At 51.1% G+C, this 17,553-nt stretch overlaps 1 protein-coding gene across 4 annotated transcripts; it reads left to right on the top strand.

The window, feature by feature from the left end:
• The first annotated feature begins 3,773 nt into the window (after positions 1–3,773).
• On the top strand, positions 3,774–15,433 carry ADAMTSL4 (ADAMTS like 4). 4 transcript variants are annotated; one of them, XM_021004523.2, is made up of 18 exons: positions 3,774–3,902; positions 5,901–5,996; positions 6,364–6,461; positions 6,779–6,836; positions 7,052–7,386; positions 7,603–8,311; positions 8,693–8,795; positions 9,837–9,973; positions 10,295–10,499; positions 10,800–10,972; positions 11,117–11,516; positions 12,060–12,189; positions 12,526–12,730; positions 12,886–13,062; positions 13,339–13,545; positions 13,632–13,811; positions 14,183–14,327; positions 14,536–15,433. In XM_021004523.2, the coding sequence occupies exons 3-18, from the start codon at positions 6,442–6,444 to the stop codon at positions 14,670–14,672; spliced, it is 3,321 nt and encodes a 1,106-aa protein (XP_020860182.1). In that variant the 5' UTR covers positions 3,774–3,902; positions 5,901–5,996; positions 6,364–6,441; the 3' UTR covers positions 14,673–15,433. The 4 variants fall into 4 exon arrangements, with proteins under 4 accessions (XP_020860182.1, XP_020860191.1, XP_078011021.1 ...); XM_021004532.2 differs by having other exon boundaries at positions 14,287–14,327; positions 14,536–14,624; XM_078154895.1 differs by lacking the exon at positions 5,901–5,996.
• Positions 15,434–17,553: the final 2,120 nt, after the last annotated feature.

The following is a 17,553-nucleotide window of genomic DNA, read 5'->3' as shown; positions in this document are numbered from 1 at the left end:
GAACTTTCTTTTTTTTCTTTATAGGCAACCAGAGTTAAGTGACTTGCCCAGGGTCACACAGCTAGTAAGTGTCAAGTGTTTGGTCTGAGGTCAGATTTGAACTCAGGTGCTTCTGACTGTAGGGCCGGTGCTCTATGCACTGCGCCACCTAGCTGCCCCCAATATTTGAACTTTTTAAAGTTTAAAGTATTATTCCTTTCCTTCAGTTCAAGACAATTTAAAATAATTCAGTCACACAATTAATTTTCCCTCTTCCTAGCCTCTATTCCTACCCATCAGTCCCTATGATTTAACTTTTTTTTAATATTTTAATTTATTAAATGAATTAAAGACAAAATAATTTTTCATGCAAAATGTAAGAATAAGCAACCCTCCACTCTTGAAATAAAATATCTGTAAATTAGTTCTGGATAATTTAAATACGTTCATTGTTGTTGTTGGGTTATTTCAGTCATATCTGACTCTTCATGATCCCATTTGGGATTTTTGTGGCATAGATACTGTAGTAATTTCCTATTTCCTTCTCCAGTTCATTTTACAGATGGAACTAAGGCAAGCAGAGTAAGTGACTTGGTCAGGGTCACAAAGCTAGTAAGTATCTGAGGTCAGGTTTGAAATCAGGAAGATGAGTTCTCCTGATTCAGGCCCAGGTCTCTATTCACTGATGCGTCAAGGTGAATATGTTACAGAATCCCAATCCTCAAAACACTCTATTTGCTTGCCAAAGAGAGCACAATTAAGCTCTAAAACTTATGACTCAGAATTTCACTAGAGAGACATCTCTATGTACCATTACCTATGATTTAACTTGAGGGGCCCTGAAAGGCTCTCTGGCTCATAGAGATCTTCCCATTGGCCTACCAAGATGCTTGACATTTCACTGTTGGAATTGAATTAGCTTATCTCTAAGAGCCCTTCCAGCTCTAAGATGTTATGATTTTAAAATAGTTCTTTGGGACAAGACTGGTATTCCTTGTTAAAACAGTAATAATCCTTAGAGAATATTAATCTACCAGCTATCTGAACACCATTAAGATGGTTACTTTCTCAGAAAACTCTGTTTATCAAGCAATTAACTTACCTTGGAAAAGAGAGTTTGCAAGATCCAAAGGAAATAGGATGACTGTATGCTCTTGGACTAGCTATTTTTTAATTCTTTGGCCTGAGGGCCTAACCTATTCATAATCTATAAAATGGGAGGTCTGGACTAGATGCTCCTTAAAATCCCTTTCAGCTCAAAATTCAATGGACAGAAGACAAAAGTTTTGTTGGAGATAGGAGGCCAAGGTACAGGATCCCTGAGTACAGTAGGGCCAAACGTGGCACTTCCATGTTGTATCAGGGTACCCTGGCACTGGGCACTTGGAGGGAGCAACCAAGCAAGGGAGAAAACTGTACAGAAAAAGTAAGTATGACAGTAAACAGGCAAGCTTTGTCCAGCCTATTACACAGTTCAAGTTAACAAATATTCATTAATATTTCTAAGTGCACTGTCATAAGTGACAGAGGGAATATTTTAAAAGTAAATGACATTGTTCCTGCCCCTGAAGAGTTTAGCATCTGATCAGGAAGATAATGAAACTGAACACTTACTGAGGCCTAACATGTGCAATGTAAATCTCTGTATCAATCATAGCTCCAGGTGATATCCCTCTAGGCAGAGCATTGTGCTAGGCTCAGGAAAGGATGGAAGGAAACAAGCATTTATTAAGCACCTATATGGTAGGCACTGAGCTAAGCACTTTACTGTAGCATCTCATTTAATCTTCACAACAATCCTGGGAGGTAAGTCCCCATTTTACAATCGAGGAAACTGAGGCAGGCAAAGGTTAAGTGACTTGCCCAAGGGTCACACAGCTAGTATCTGAGGTCAAATTTGAACTCAGATCTTCCTGACTCTAGGCCCAACATTTTATTCACTGAACCACCTAGTTCCCTACTGGTGAGACTGAGCCTGGTAGATTGCTTGAGCTCTGGAGTTCTGAGCTAAAAAAGGGCTCAAGTTGATTGGGCATTTGCACTGTGGGTGGGCCCCTGGTAGCAGGGTGCCAACATGCTGCCTAAAGGGGGTGAAGCAGTCCAGACTGGAAACAGAGTTGGTCAAGGCTTCCATAGCCCTCTCTCACTTAAATCCAATTCGCCTGGAATTCATGATATCACCTTCCTGATGGCATAGTCCTCTTCTAAAAGGAAGGACAAACAACAACGGCAGTGAAATAGGGCCAGTGCACTTCCAATCAGGGATGGGGAGGCCTAATCTCCTCTCCTCCCAAAAAATTGGGTAAAATTTTAATGGATATCAACAGAAGAAGATATTTCATGTGAAAGAAATGGTGTTGCCTAGGATATAACTGAGACAGTAAATTTTAAAAGTAGTTCAGTTTGGAGGCAGGTGGCTCAGTGGATAGAGCACTGGCCCTGAAGTCAGGAGGACTTGAGTTCAAATCCTGCCTCAGACCAAACATTTGACACTTACTAGCTGTGTGACCCTGGGCACTTAACCCCAACTGCCTTTAAAAAAAAAAAGTAGTTCAGTTTGGCAGGCCTGTGACACAAAATAGATGCTAGAACAGTGACCTCCCGCTATAGATACAAAATATACAGTCAGTGGAACATTTAAATGCAATAATTAATATATTCTGATGTGGCTTTATGGGCTTCAAAGCATCTTAACAAAGATATTGGGTTTTAAGGATTATGGAATCACAGATTTAGAAGTGGCAGGGACCTGAGAGGCCAGAGAATCCTACCCCTTCATTTTACAGAAGAAAATTGCTGAGCACTGCGCTGGGCAATGGTGGGAGTAGGGAGATACAGAGAGGAATGGAGCTGGGCAGGAAAAAGAAAAGGGAAAGGGGAGGAAGGAGAGAAAGGGGGAAGATGGGAAGAGGGAAGAAGGGAAGGGGAAAAGAGGGAAGGAGAGAGACGTAGGAGGGAGAGGGCAAAAGGAAGGGAAGGACTGTTTCAGGTGCTGGTGAGAGTGGAGAGATACAAAGTATAGAGGAGGAGGAGGAGAGGAGAGGGGAGGAGGAGAGCAGTGGAGAAGAGAGGAGAGGAGGAGGAGAGGAGTGGGGAGGAGGAGAGGGGAGGGGAGGAGGAGAGGAGGGGGGAGGAGAGGAAGAGAGGTCCCAGTCGTCACAGAGCTTACAGTCCTGAGGGGAAACTAACGACCCAATACAGAATCCCACCAAAAGCCTCAGGGGGGGGCTCACACGACACCCCCCGGTCTCCCCACGCACACGCGGATAGGAGCCACACAAGGGCCCCAGGCTCCAGCCCAGGTGCGCAGCTGTCCAAAACTATCACTCCCTAGGTTCCCCACCACTACCACGGAGCCTCCCCCGGGCTGGCGGGCCGCCCTACTGGATAGCCCCAGGCAGCAGAAAAAGGGTGTAATGGGCAGCCGGTGCTGGGGGCTGTGGGCAGCTGCAACACCTAAGGGGAGGCGGGGACCTGAGGCCCGTCCCGTCTATCCTTAAAAAGGAAGTTGGGGCGGGTCCCACCATTCCAGACAGTGGCGGGGCGCCTCAGAGCATCGCCCTTTTCAGAGCGGTCCGAAGGGGCCTGACAACCTGGGCGGGCTCCCGGCCCACGCTCTCTCCAGTCCCCAGACCCTGGGTTGGGGGCTCGCCCAGGCCCCCGGACTCTTTCGCAGCGAGGGCGCCCCAGCTGGGACCGGCTGGCTGAGGCGGCCGAGCAGGGATCTGGTGGGGCGGAACCCCACGCGGGAGGGACGGACGGACAGACGGGGGGAGGGGCGAGGGAGGGGCCTAGGACGGGGGCGGAGCCCAGGCTGCAAGCGCCAGTGACCGGGAGCCCGGCTCAGCGGCCAAGCCGAGTGGCCGGAGAGGAGTGGAGCGGAGCTCGGACGGGGAGCAGAGGGAACGCAGAGCTGCGCGCAGGTACGACCCCCGCTGCCCCCGGCCCGCTCCCTCGGGAATCCCGTTAGATCACTTTCCTAGAGCGCCCCGCAGCCGCCCCACCCCCAAGCTGGGCTCCGGAGCCTCGCTCCTCATCGAACTCTTTCGGGGGACCCCCACCTCCTCGGGTAAAGGATTCCCACCCCTCCCCATCCATGGTTGGATTCAGCGTCCCCACCGTAATGCACGCACAGCGCCCCTTCTTTCCATCCTCTCTCCAGTCAGGGACAATTCTGTTCCCCCCAATTCTGGCGTACCAGGTCCCACTTGGAACTCTGGCTCTGAGGAATTGATGGGGGGCGGGACGGGAAGGAATGCAGGTGGATGGCAATCTTTGATTTGGCCTCAGACCCCTGAGAGTGGGAGACACGACTGGCACCCTGGATAAACAGCTGAGACTCCAACGTGAAGGGAAAAGGGAGCAAAAGGGGAAGGGTATTCAAGAAAATTGTACTTTAAAATGCTTTCTCCTCCCACCCCCATCAACACATTTTCCATCCCAGCATCTCCAAAAAAAACCTTAGGAGGAAGTACAAGGGTGAAAGGGTTGTTCTTCTCCAAGTTTCTGGTTTGCTCTTTGATCTCCACTAGACTGGGAAGGGGGGTGTGGCCATAAACAGCTCAGGTCAGTTTGGGATGGTCAGATTGCAGTGTCCATTCTTTAATCAGGGAAACTTCTGACCTCTGCTAACCCCCAGGTTGGGTAGATAGGTACCAAGTGACTACCAGGACTGAGGGGAATAAAGAGTGTTTGACAGGAGTACAGACTGCCTCTATATCTGTCTCTGTCTCTCTCAGCAAGGGGAGGGTAGAGAGGTATCGGCCCCCTGCCCAGCTGTGTTGGGGAGGGTGGGGCCGGGGACTTTTCCAGAGAGGGAGCCAGGCCTGGCCCAAGCCCCAGGAGCTCACGTCACCCCCACCCCCCTGGCCCCCACTTCTCTTGGGAACAGCCAGAGCCAGATCGAGCTAGGAATGGGATTATGTGTACTAAGTAGAGACCTGGGGAGTCATAAGCATGGACCTGGGGTGGCAGGGGAAAAGACACAAAGAGATCTGGGGGAAAGATAGAGAAATGGGAAGCTGACCATTCTTCCTCCAACTGGAAGGCAGTTAGGTTCTCATCGCTTTTCTACCTCAAGGTAAGGGCTCTTATCTCCTCCTTAAGTGAGCAAAGGGCTAGAAGCAGAGAAATGAACATTTATGTGAAAGTATGAAACCCTCTCTCATCCACCCTGCCTGGAACCCCACCATGGCCCCCGGCCCCATAGGCGTTGTTGCTGACCTCAGCAGGGCCAACCCAACCCCTGGGGAAAGGAGGAAGGGGCTGCCAGGCCCCAGGCAGAGATGACCCCAGCCAGTTCTGGTCTGACCAGTCAGTTCCCTCCCCCACATTTTCAAGTCAATGGGTAATTGCAGGGAGGCACAGTGAGGATGAGCACAGACCCTTTTTATGCACCTCCATCCAAAATCATTCTCTTTCATTCTTTTCCTAACCCTATGGTTGGCCCATCTCCGTCTTGGTCCCTTGGACTCCTCTCCCGGGTGCTTCTTAGCTCCAACAGAAACAACTTTTTTTTTTTCCTGGAAAGCAGAACAGAGAACAGGGGTGGGGGCCCAGGGCTCAGAGCCTAGGCAAAGGAGGGAGGTAGGGAGCAAGAAAGAGGAGCAGCAGATCTTAGGCTTCACCAGGGCTCGGAGTTTAAAGCTCTGGTTCGTCTAAACAGGATCAGGACTAGATTTTAGGTAGGACTTCCTTACTTTCCAAAAACAGCTCAGGATTTCTCATTGCAGCACCTAGCACATTACTACAGTTGGACAAACTGATGAGTGACTGAGCCTAGACAAGGGCTCCTTCGGGATTGCTTGGGCCAGTGGTTCCCATCCAGCTGGAGAAATCTGCTACTGCTACTTAAATCTTGGTTTACAGTTTGAACTGGAGGCAAGAAAAAGACAAGAGCTTTCTTATCTTTGGACCTGTAGGCAAAAGGGAAAACGGAACCAAAGGATATGAAAGTGGGAGAGCCTCTGAGAAGAGAGAACGCTTGTGGCGTGTACCCTCTCGTGGTATCTCCTGAGGTAGGGATGGAGAATGTGCACTGGAAGCAAGAGGAATCCTGATGGACAGAGCTGGGTGCTTGAGCTGGGATAGAAATACCAGAAACCAGGGATTAGGAAAGGGAGATTAATCAGGGTAGTGAGGAATTTGGTAGGGGGCAGTGGGGAGAAGCAAGATATTGGAGGTAAACTCCTCTAACCATTGGCCACTCCGAGGGGAAAAAAGAAGACAAGCAGTCCTGATCCCTCAAGACAGGGACAGAGAAGAGGAGGGGGCACTAGGTCATGTTATATCCTAATTTCTGCCTTCCACCTTGGGCGTTTTTATTGAAGGGACATAAGTCCTCCAGTTGTCCAGGGGTAACCTTTATTCCTGCCTTCTTTTCAGGTCTTTCTTCATGTCCTAAGCCCTCCAGAGTAGTGTGTTATCTCTAGACTCACACAGCTGGGGAGATTAAGGGGAACAATGGAGAAATGGACAAGCAGGTAAGAGGTAAAAATGGGAAGGGGGAAGGTGATCTCTCCTTGGGAGGTACAGGAGAAGAAAGTAGGAAGGATGGGTGAGTAAACCCCTTCTGTTTTCTGGCAAGCCACAAGACCAGATGTAGGGGGCCTGGCATTGTACCAGCTATCCCAGAAGTCTTAGTGCAGTTTGAAGCTTTAATAGCTATCGAAACTTAGGCTTTATGAAATAGATGTAAATAAATATATCTATTAAATAGATATAAATAAAATATAAGAAAGATGGTGAGCTCAATTCTAGCTACTGACTTTGATTACCTACTCTGCCTCTGGCTTCTCAGACTAAGACCGCCTCTTGTGCTGCTCCTGCTCCTTCCTCAACTCATCCTAGACCAGAAGGTCAGTGAAGGGGTTGGAAGGTTTTCTCTGCTTTCCAGCCTTTCTAGAACCCTGGCTCCCAAAGAATTTCCTAGAGCCCTTTGCTCAGCCCATATCTCTTTCCTTCCTCATGGAATCCCCCAGGTCCTTCCCTGTTTGATGCCCCAGTCTTTCCTCCCATTTCCATGCAGGTTACTGCAGTCCCTTCTTGATCTATTTCTCTTTCTCCCACATAGGTGTCCCCTCGCCACTCACGACAAACACATCCTGAGGAAAGTAAAATCCCTGAGGGTGTCTGGGGCTTCTGGAGCCCGTGGGCCCTTTGCTCCCAGCCCTGTGGGCTTGGCATACAGCGCCGGAGCCGAATCTGCCAGTCATCCACATCTGTGCTCCAAAGCGGGCTGCCTCTCCCACCCAGGCCACCTCGACATCCAGAACCCTTGCCTGCTCGATCCCGGAATGCCAGACCCCAAACCCCTAGGGAGACCCTCCCCCTCTACAAGCCAGAGCCAAGGGGGAGGGGTGGGCCTCTAGGACAAGAGGAGGCTGGAGAGACCTCGGCCTCAAGGAGGTAAGGGAAATGAGGTGGGGATTGAGGGGATATAGCTCAGTGGGCAGATAAGCTTTGCAGTAGAATAGATGAGCCTTAGAGCAAGAGGAAACTAGAAACAGGAATAGGAAATGAGGTTGATTATGAGAGTGAGGAACAGAAGAGAGTAATTCAAGATGTTAGTTATATGGGAGAAGTGGGCAGAACCGTAACTCCGTAACCATACCAACTTCCTAGGTCACGGGTTCGAGATCCCATCAAGCCAGGAATGTTTGGCTATGGGAGAGTTCCCTTTGCTCTGCCCCTGCATCGGAACCGGAGGCACCCACATGGACAGCCCCAAATGGAATTCCCCAGTGATGAGGCTTCTCAGACTCTATTTCCAGAGGCAGAGCCCCTCCAAGACTCTAAAACAGAGGATTTCCAAGCAGAACAACCTGTTAGCACTCAGCTCCCCCAAACCCAGATCTCTTCTACAGTACTGCCAACCCAGGAAGACCTTAACAGCTCCCAGAATCCTGGGACAGAAGCGCCTTCTAATACCAAGTCTCTGGGGATGCAGACACCCCCAAAGACAACCAACTCCAAAGCAAAGTCCACCCCCACCCCCTCCTCCAGAACAGGCAATTCCCTTAATCAGGTCCACCCACAGAGATCACATCATTCCCAACAAGTGGGACCGGAATGGAGAAGATCCCCCCATCCCCCCTCCTCTGCCTCCCGGGGCCAGGGCCGAGGCCAAGGTCATCAGAGAAGGAGAGAGCAGTGGGCACCCAGAAATGCCCGTCAACAGGTTGTTGAAACTCCCCCTCACCATTCAGAGAGCTGGCTGCCTTTACTTAGCTCTCACCCCAACTCAGGTCCGCTGTGGAGCCTTTTTGCTCCCAGTGCCTCAGCCCTAAACTGTCCTGGAGAGAATGAGCAACTGAGGGCCTGCATCCAGAAGGTGAGCCCTGCCTCGATCCCAGGATCTGGGCCTCTAGATACCTTCCTAATTTGTTTGCATGGAAACCAAAGCTGTGCTCCAGTCATTTGAGGGAAACTGTCCTGGAAACGAGTGAGGGATGTGACTGGGATGTAAGGTCCCAATTTATCTTATCTAGTATTGGGGGTAGAAAACTCTCATGTCTGAGCCCTAGCTCCCTCTTTTATGTCTCCGTTTTCTCAGCCCTGTCCCTGGATCTTTGTCAGGAGACCAAAGGGCATGCTCTCCTAGTTTCTGATTCCTTCTCTTCCCGCCTCAAATCACCCCCTCATCCAAAGCCCGACCGCTACCCTCTTATTGTTTTTTCCTTAGTTTTGACAATTCTGTTTCCCGCACCCTCAGCCATGCCCCCCTGAACAGCCAGATCCCTGGGCTCTGCAGTGTGCCGCCTTTGATCCTCAGGAATTTATGGGCCGACTCTACCAGTGGGAGCCCTTCACAGAGGGTGAGCATTGAAACCCAGGACCCCAAGGTTGGGGAGCCTGCACGTTGGCTTCTTTCTACCCCTGAACATCTTCGGCTTAAGCGTATTTTCTTAACTATCTCTCCTGCCTCAGTTATCCACTTCCCCTCTTTAGTTTCTCTCTTTGAGGATTCTATGCCTATGTGGGAGAGTCCCCTTCCCTACAGGATGGGGAAAGGGGATACCCTTTCACTGAATTCCTCAGTTTCCGCCTTTCCCTCCCCATCAGGCAGTCTGTGCTGTTTACTTAGCCTGAGTGGCTGGGGGAGTGTGGGGGCAGGAGGGGAGGTGGGGTATACATAGATGGCTCTTTGTGTTTCAGAGGTCCCTGCCAGGACCTATGAGGGAAGGAGGGAGGGGTGTGTGTGTGTGTGTGTGTGTGTGTGTGTGTGTGTGTGTGTGTGTGTGTGTGTTTTAGGGGAAGCTAGGTCTGTATGATGCCTAATCTTCTCGAAAAAGCCAAAGCAACTAGAAAATGATGGAATCACACCGACGGGAAATAGCCCCCTACAACTGAATGGTTTTTACTGTCGCCTCTGGCTAGGTCAGCTGTGTCCAGAGGTGGAATACATGTAACCTGAGAGAGCGGGCATGGCAGGGGGAATCTCAGCAGGTCAGGGCTGGCTTTGTAGACCCCACATGTCCTCACATGACCTCAGCTGCCCTCAACATTTCGTTGAGTGTTTCTAAAAAGTCCAAATTCATTTCTAGGCTTATTTGACCATAAGTAAAGCCAAGTGCTCGAGATATGACCTCAAATGACCGTGATTAATCTCAGGTGACCACCCCTCTCCAAAGCTCCTTTATTGGTCCCTCTGACCTAATTCCTTGACAAACTTTAAATGATTCTCCAGAATTCAGAATTGCTTTCTTTTTAGCTAGTTTCTTTGATCCATACTGACATAGGTATAGCCTTCATAGATTCTTAGCTAACTTAGGCAAATCCCTTATTGACCCCCATGACGAGTCTATGAGATATGTCTCCCCAAATGATGTTTCCCTTCATCCTACCCTCCACCCCAGTCCAGGGTTCCCAACGCTGTGAGTTGAACTGCCGACCTCGTGGCTTCCGATTCTACGTCCGTCACACAGAGAAGGTCCAAGATGGTACTCCCTGCCAGCCTGGAGCCCCAGACATCTGTGTGGCTGGACGGTGCCTGGTGAGAAGCTGATAGCCAGAGTCTGGGGTGGGTTTTGAGGACAGCCAGAGGTCCTAACTAGCACCATGCATACCTGTTCACTGGCTAAATTGGAGGCTACAGGGAGGAAGGCTGTGGGTAGAGCTAGAGAGATGAGAATCCCAAAGAGAGGGGTTTCATTTTCACAGGAGACAGAACTACAAAAGAGAAGGTTCCCATATGTACTCTGGGGAAGGCTGGAATGCAGAGAGCCATTGGGTTCTCAGCGGGATTGGCTGGAGAGTGGGAGGGGGAGGGCAGTCTCCCCCAGCGACTCACCTGTGTATTTCCGTCCCTTCTCAGAGCCCTGGCTGTGATGGCATCCTTGGGTCTGGCAGGCGCCCAGATGGTTGTGGTGTCTGTGGGGGAGATAATTCCACTTGCCACTTTGTTTCGGGGAACTTCACAGACCGAGGGGGTCTTCTGGGCTATCATAAGATTCTGCTAATCCCAGCTGGGGCCTCTCACTTACAAATTGCTCAGTTTCGACCCAGCTCCAACTACCTTGGTGAGAATTCTTCACATACTCACATACTCACACACACACAGACACACTCACACACACCCTCGTCTTCATTGCTCATACTTCTCTAAATTTTTGCATTGTTCCTCCATACACGTCCATTTCTACATCACTGAAGAAGTGGTGAAGGCAGGGTTGGGTGGGAGAAGGTAAAGGGAGAAGTGTAGTTTGACCTCGGAGCGTCAGAGTAGAAAAAAATTTGGGGAAATTGACCTTTAAATGAGTGAGGGAAGTGAAAATTTGGGAGGAATAAAATGACCTCCCTTCTTTTCATCCCTCCTACAGCACTTCGTGGTCCTGGGGGCAAGTCCATCATTAATGGGAACTGGGCTGTTGACCCCCCTGGGATCTATACTGCTGGGGGCACTGTCTTCCAGTATAATCGGCCCCCACGGGAAGAAGGGACAGGAGAGAGTCTGACGGCTGAAGGGCCCACAACACAGCCTGTGGATGTCTATGTAAGTAGGTGGTAAAGGAGGCCAACAATCACAAGAGAGAAGCGATGGGGTGAAGGGTCTTTTTGTGGCTGGAGAGGAACTGAAGCAGAATCCCTCTAATCCCTGCTCTTCCCTAGAAACACTCACCTTCTCTTACTCCCCCAGATGATCTTTCAAGAGGAAAACCCTGGTGTCTCCTACCAATACCTCATCTCTTCACCTTCTCCCAACCTTGGAGACCCTACCCCAGAACCTCCTATTCCCCAACACCTGTCTGGTGAGGGTGTGAAGCCCTGGGGAGAAGAAAGAAATAGATGGGGGAGGAGGCAGAGAGGAGAGATTTTAGAACAACCAGATCATAATGTGCCTACTCAGTTCCCCCCAGAGGGTCTAAAATTGGAGCCCCCAGCCCCTCCCCGATCAGCTCGGACCCCAGGCACTCTGCAGCGTCAGATACGGATTCCTCCTCTGCCTGCCCCACCCTACCCCAGGCCTCCCCTGGCATCCTCAGCGGGATACTGGAAACGAATGGGATATTCAGAGTGCTCAGCATCCTGTGGAAAAGGTGAGACCTCTGTCCCACAATCCAAACCTTAGCTCCTGATTCCTCAGCCTTAGTACCCCTTCCCTGGCTTTACCAACCCAGAAACCCACTCTAGGTCTTCAACCCAGCCCCCCCTCTGATGCTCCTTCTTTTTTTTCTTTTTTTAAACTTTATTAATTTATTTTGATTTATCAACAATCACTTCCATAAGCTTTTGAGTTTTAAATTTTTCTCCCTCTTCCTTCCTCCCTCCCTCCCCAAGACGGCATGCAATCTGATATAGGCTATACATATTCGTTCCTATTAAGCATATTTTCACATTAGTGATGTTACAAATAAGAATTAGAACCAATAGGAGGAACCACCAGAAAGAGGAAACAAAACACAGCAGAAGAAAAAAAATAGCAAGTAGTATGCTTCGCCCTGATGCTGTTTCTTGAACTCACTGAGACAGACCTTGTTACATCCTGGAAACCCAATCCATAGGATCCTAGCAAAACTATTCTGGCCTTAATGTGTCAGGCTAGAAGGCTCTCTAGTCTCCTTTGCTCCTTCCTTCTCCAGGTGTCTGGCGCCCAGTTTTCCGCTGTGTGTCCCGTGATTCTGGAGAGGAAATGGATGACGAAAGCTGTGTCTTAGGTGCCCGGCCACCCGCCCCACCAGAGCCATGTCACGGCCCTCCATGTCCCCCTTAGTGAGTATGGATGGCCCACGTGGTCTGTCTGACCTCACCTGGACTCTTCGTGGGTCAGGGGTCCCCAAGGCAGGAAGAGAAGAGACGGGATTCTTGGTGCTATATAGAAGGGGAAGAGGAAACATGAGCTGAGTCCTTTCCTGAACCCCCTTCACTTCCACATCTTCACTTCCACAAAGAGCAAAATGATACCAAGACTCCACATTCCTACCATGTCTCAGAGTTAGAACTCCCTCATCCCTGAGTATCTCCCACTCCACTGGTGTCTGGCTCCCCCCTCCCCCATGTCTTTGCCCTTCCTAGCCTACCTGTGTCTTCCCATGTCCATGTCCATAGCTGGGAGGCAGGTGAATGGACCTCTTGTAGCCGCTCCTGCGGCCCAGGCACCCAGCACCGCCAGCTCCGATGTCGGCAGGAGTTTGGTGGGGGCGGCTCCTCGGTGCCCCTGGAGCGCTGCAGCCATCTGCCTCGGCCCAACGTCACCCAGACTTGCCAGCTGAGGCTGTGCGGCCACTGGGAAGTACGCTCTGCCTGGAGCCAGGTGAGCCGGAAAACAGGTGAGAGGCAGGGATAGAGAGAGGAGCGAATGGGAACAGACAGAGCGCAGTGGGAAGCCAGGGAAATTGGAGGCTGGTGGGGAAGGCTAGCCTCAGAATCATGCATCTCTTAATTGATGATTTCCTCCATCTTCTCCAGTGCTCTGTTCGATGTGGTCGTGGTCAGCGGAGCCGGCAAGTGAGATGTGTGGGTAACCACGGGGATGAAGTAAGTGAACGGGAATGTACTTCGGGGCCTCCAAGACCCCCCAGCAGAGAGGCTTGTAACATGGGGCCCTGTACCATCGCCTGGTTCCACAGTGACTGGAGCTCCAAGGTAGAGACACTAATCCTGAGAGCCCACCAAAATCCAGGGCTGCCCAAACTGCTCTAAATCCAAGACCTTTTCAAACCTTTCCAAACCCAGGTCCCCCAGAAGACCCCTGACTCCAAGATTCCTCAGCAGCCTTTTCTGTATGGCCCCTTTAAACCTAAGGCCATTAGACATTCCTTACTCTGTCCAAAATCAGGCCCTTCCTTACCTAACTTCCTTTCTCTCTATTATTTTACCATCCAGTCTCTTCTCACAGGACCTTGCCTTGTATTCCAACAGTGCTCAGCTGAGTGTGGGACAGGAATCCAGTGGCGCTCTGTGATCTGCCTGGGGAGTGGAGAGTCCCAAGGGGCTGGTGAAGAGGAGGAAGGGCTAGGGGGCAAAGGAAGAAGCTGCCCCACAGGGAGCCGCCCCCCTGATATGCGGGCCTGCAGCTTGGGGCCCTGTGAGCCAACCTGGCAGTGGTACACGGGGCCGTGGGGTGAGGTGAGCGCTGGAGTCTGGGAAATCAGGCGGCAAGATGGGAGTGGTGAACAAAAAAGGGCATGCTCTTATCTTTTCGGGGGTCCCAGTGTTCTGTAGAGTGTGGCTCTGGGACACAGCGCAGAGATGTGATCTGTGTGATCAAGCTGGGAACTGAATTCAATGTTACTTCTCCTGGTAACTGCACCCATCTGCCCAGGCCACCTACCCTGCAGCCTTGCAAGGGAGATGGCTGTCAAGACCGATGGTTCTCTACCCCCTGGAGTACTGTGAGTGTCCTGACCTCTTCCCCCACCCCCCCATCAGCCCTGCCTCTACCACTGTCTCCATTGGCCTTTATTTTCTTATGAAGAAGCAATAACACCCCCCCCACCCCCCTTCCACTCTTCTTGTGTTTTTGGCTCTCTGGGAAATCCCCAGCCCTTTGAATTCCCAAGATCTTAACTCTTCCTTCAATTTCATTGTCTTTGAGGAGGGAAAGGGTAAATCCCCTTCCTTCAGACTATCCCTTCACTGTGTCCCCAGGGTTCTGTCTCTCTTCCTCCTCAGAGAGATGGGTGGGGAGCTGTGGGTTGTTGGGAGGAGTTGTGGGAGGAGAGGTCTTAATTGTTCTGTCTCTCTCCCATATCCCTTGCTCCAGTGCTCAAGGACTTGTCTGGGGGGTGTCCAAATGAGGGAGGTCCAGTGTCTGAGTGCCAACCAGACTCTCAGCACTCAATGCCCTCTTAACCTTCGGCCTTCTAGGAAAAGACCATGTAACAATCAGCCCTGTACTCAGCACCCAGGTAAGCCAGAATGGGGGGGGGGGGGGAGGTGGACAAAGGGAGGGAGGCAGATGGACCTGAGAGAAGAGAAGGACAGGAGAGGAGGAACAAGAAAGAGGGGAAAGCAATGCATCTAGGGAGGGGAGCTAAAATCAATAAATCAACATTGAGGAATGGACAGCATCACAGTGACCTCATCAGACCCACTACCTATCCCTCTGTTCCCTAGATGACCATTGCCAGGACAACTCCCCACACTGCCCCCTCGTGGTCCAGGCTCGCCTCTGCGTCTACCCCTACTACACAGCCACCTGCTGCCGATCCTGTGCCCATATCCAGGACAGGGCACCCCCAGAACCTGCCTGAGATGGGACTGAAGTGATCCTTACAGTTATTCTCCCCCCTCCCCCAGCATCAGCTGCCCCATGGACTCTATCCCCTTCCTGCCCTTGACCTGCCTCATAGGACACTCAGAGAAATACCAGCACCTTCTATATTTATCCTGGGAGGAGTCTGGGAAATGCAGAGTGACAGGTTGTGGGGAGATGGCTGTGACAATGTGTGAGGTTGTGTCCATGTACCTGTGTGATTGTATGTGTATATGTCATTATACATGTCTGTGTCCCCGGGTGCCACTGCTGGTGGGGACCATGTGACTTCCTGCTAACTAGTGCCCCTGGCCAAGACAGACTGGGATATACGAAGTGCCTTCCCCCAGCCTCCACCTCTTCCTACTGGGAGAAACCAAGACACAAGTTCATGCTGACCCTTTGAATGTTCCTCAACCAGCCCTGTTCCCTAAATCAAATTTACCTTACCATGCTACATTTTTCCATGATCTGAATCACACCTTCAGCCCTCCATCTTCACTCCCAGCACCCATTCCCTCTACTTCTGTTCCTCTTAACTTCCTGGGAACAAATGACTTTCACTGTTCTCCTTTCCATGACCTTCATCGCCTACCAGCCCAGAGAAGGGACCAGTTTAGCCAGAGTTGTAGAGACATGGAAGGGGGAAGTGCATGCTACATATTAGGATGCACTAACTCCTGGGCCCCCCTCCCCAGGATGGTTCCCACCCCAGAACTAATTTATTTTTTATTAAAGATGACTGTGATAAATAAGAAACAGGCTTCTCATTGTCCTCATGGGAACCCAGTCATCCGGGGCTCCCAGCCAGGGTGAAGTCAGGATGGCTGGAGGGTGGGGAAGGGAGCAGCTGCCTGGAGAGGGTTGAAGGCTGGATAGCTAGAAGGGTGGACCACGATACCTGGCTGACCTACCAGGCTTACTTTTGGCAATGCTAGGCTGGGAACAGAAACAGACCTCGGGCTCTGAAGAGTTTAACGTTTGGCCACTAGAGGTCGCCACTTCTCCCAATTCTAAAATTGGAAGCTGGGGTTTCTGGGTCCTGGGCTCCCACGGAAAACACCAGGCCTGGCCTGTGGGGTTTTTCTGTAGTTTCCTGAAGGGCATTAAAAAAAAAAAACCAAAACTAGCCTTTCTCTATTCTCTTTCAGTCAGGTTTTCCTCCTCTCCGTATCTGTCCCTTGGTCCACTTGCTTGGCATCCGCCCCCTCTTTCCTCCCTCTTTCCCCCACCCCCAGTTCTCTCCCCCTCCCTCCAGGCTTTGTAACTTTCCTGAAACCTACGAAGCCCTATCCAGGCAGCTAAGACCAGCGCTGAGGGCTTAGTGCCCTTCATACTTTCCTGAAAGGGGATTGGGTTGAGAAAGGGCATGATGTGGCTTGAGGGAACTTGGGGGAGGGACGGAGGGAGGGGCCAGGCCCAGTTACTGTACTGGATGTGCTGCCAAAGGCACATTCCTCAGAGTTGTCTCACCACCCTCCCCACCCCCTTCCTGCTCTCAAGGTAAATAGTTTGGGGGATGGGGAGAGAGCAGTTAGAGTTTAGCACACACCCTCTCCCCCTACTCCTGTGAATCCAGGGATCTGGGACCCCAGTTCTTGGGACTGGGGAATGCTGCAATGAAACATGCTGATAAAAAAAGATGATGAGGCCCAGAGATGACGCTCCCCTTCCCTCCACTGGGCCAAGTCTTTTTGGCCCAGCCTGCTCAGGGATGGAATCTCATCCATACATCCTAGAAACAATTTATTGAGTGTATGTTCAGCACAGTGCCAGGTATGGGGAGGGACACAAGGCATAAGACGTTGCCATTTGCTTGGCACGGAGGAGTGTCCTTCAACTTGTCCCTCAGAAACTCCCTCCGAGGGAGAACTGAGGCCTTTTCTGTGGTGGAAGTGCCTAAGGATTGGGTGTTTAGAAACTCCTAAGGAAGGTCCGAAGGAGCGAAAATGAAAACAGTTTTAGCCTGAGGTGGAGGTGAAATGAAGCAAAAACTGGGTCTCTTCACCCCTGCTTAGCCACAAAAGGAGATACCTGACAGGTGGTGCCGAATACACAACAGACATCAGAGGAGAAATTTCTTAAAGGGGGAAAAAGTAAAGCAGAAAGAGTCTCAGATAAATGGGGGTGGGGTGGAATTTGAGGGGAGGGGGACAGTAATCCTGCAGAAGTACCAGAGTCAGAGACCAGAGGGCGGGGTGAGAGGGGCTCGAGGCCCCTCCCTGCCAATTCCTGGAAGAGCTGGGCTGGGCCGGCCTGGAGATCTGGCTCAGCTGACTTCCCTTGTGTGGGGGCCGCCCCCTTCTGTGCCTTCTGAGGTTGTTGCTGGGCAGGTTTGGGTTTGGCCTAAGACGGGAACCAATCATAAGTGGGGAAAGTAAGTGCAGCCCCCTCTTAGGGCTCCCCTTTGCTCCAGCTTGCCCCCCTCCCACCCCAGCTCACCCTGTGCTGCTGGACTTTGCCTAGGGAAGAGCTGGCCTTCTGGTGTGCTGGGATAGTAGGAGGTTTGCCGACCACACACACACACACATCAGTTTTTGAGCCAGGATGCATGCAAGGGTCTCTGGTCACTTAGGGTTAGTGTAGAGGTCACCGCAGCTACATCAGGCCTTGGTGGAAGGGGAAATGCAATTCTATCTTAAGCAAGTACCCTACTTCCTTTAGTTTCGGATGGGCCTGAGAGGGAGGGGTGGTGGGAAGGGACACCATATCCTTGACCTCTGATCCTCCTCTCCCCCAAGCCTGAGAAAAAACCTGTGAGAAGAAGCTGAGTACCCCCTGGACAGATGGAGTGGAGGATCCCCAGGTATTTAGGGAAAGATTTGGAAAAAGCATCGAAATGTTCTTGGAAGTCTATGAAGGAATTTGCCAAGGCAAAT

The sequence above is a fragment of the Phascolarctos cinereus genome, unplaced genomic scaffold (assembly GCF_003287225.1).
Source record: "Phascolarctos cinereus isolate Bilbo 61053 unplaced genomic scaffold, phaCin_HiC Scaffold_5;HRSCAF=322, whole genome shotgun sequence".
NCBI lineage: Eukaryota > Metazoa > Chordata > Mammalia > Diprotodontia > Phascolarctidae > Phascolarctos > Phascolarctos cinereus.
Note: the sequence above shows the minus strand (reverse complement) of the source record. Positions and strands in the feature narration are given on the sequence as shown.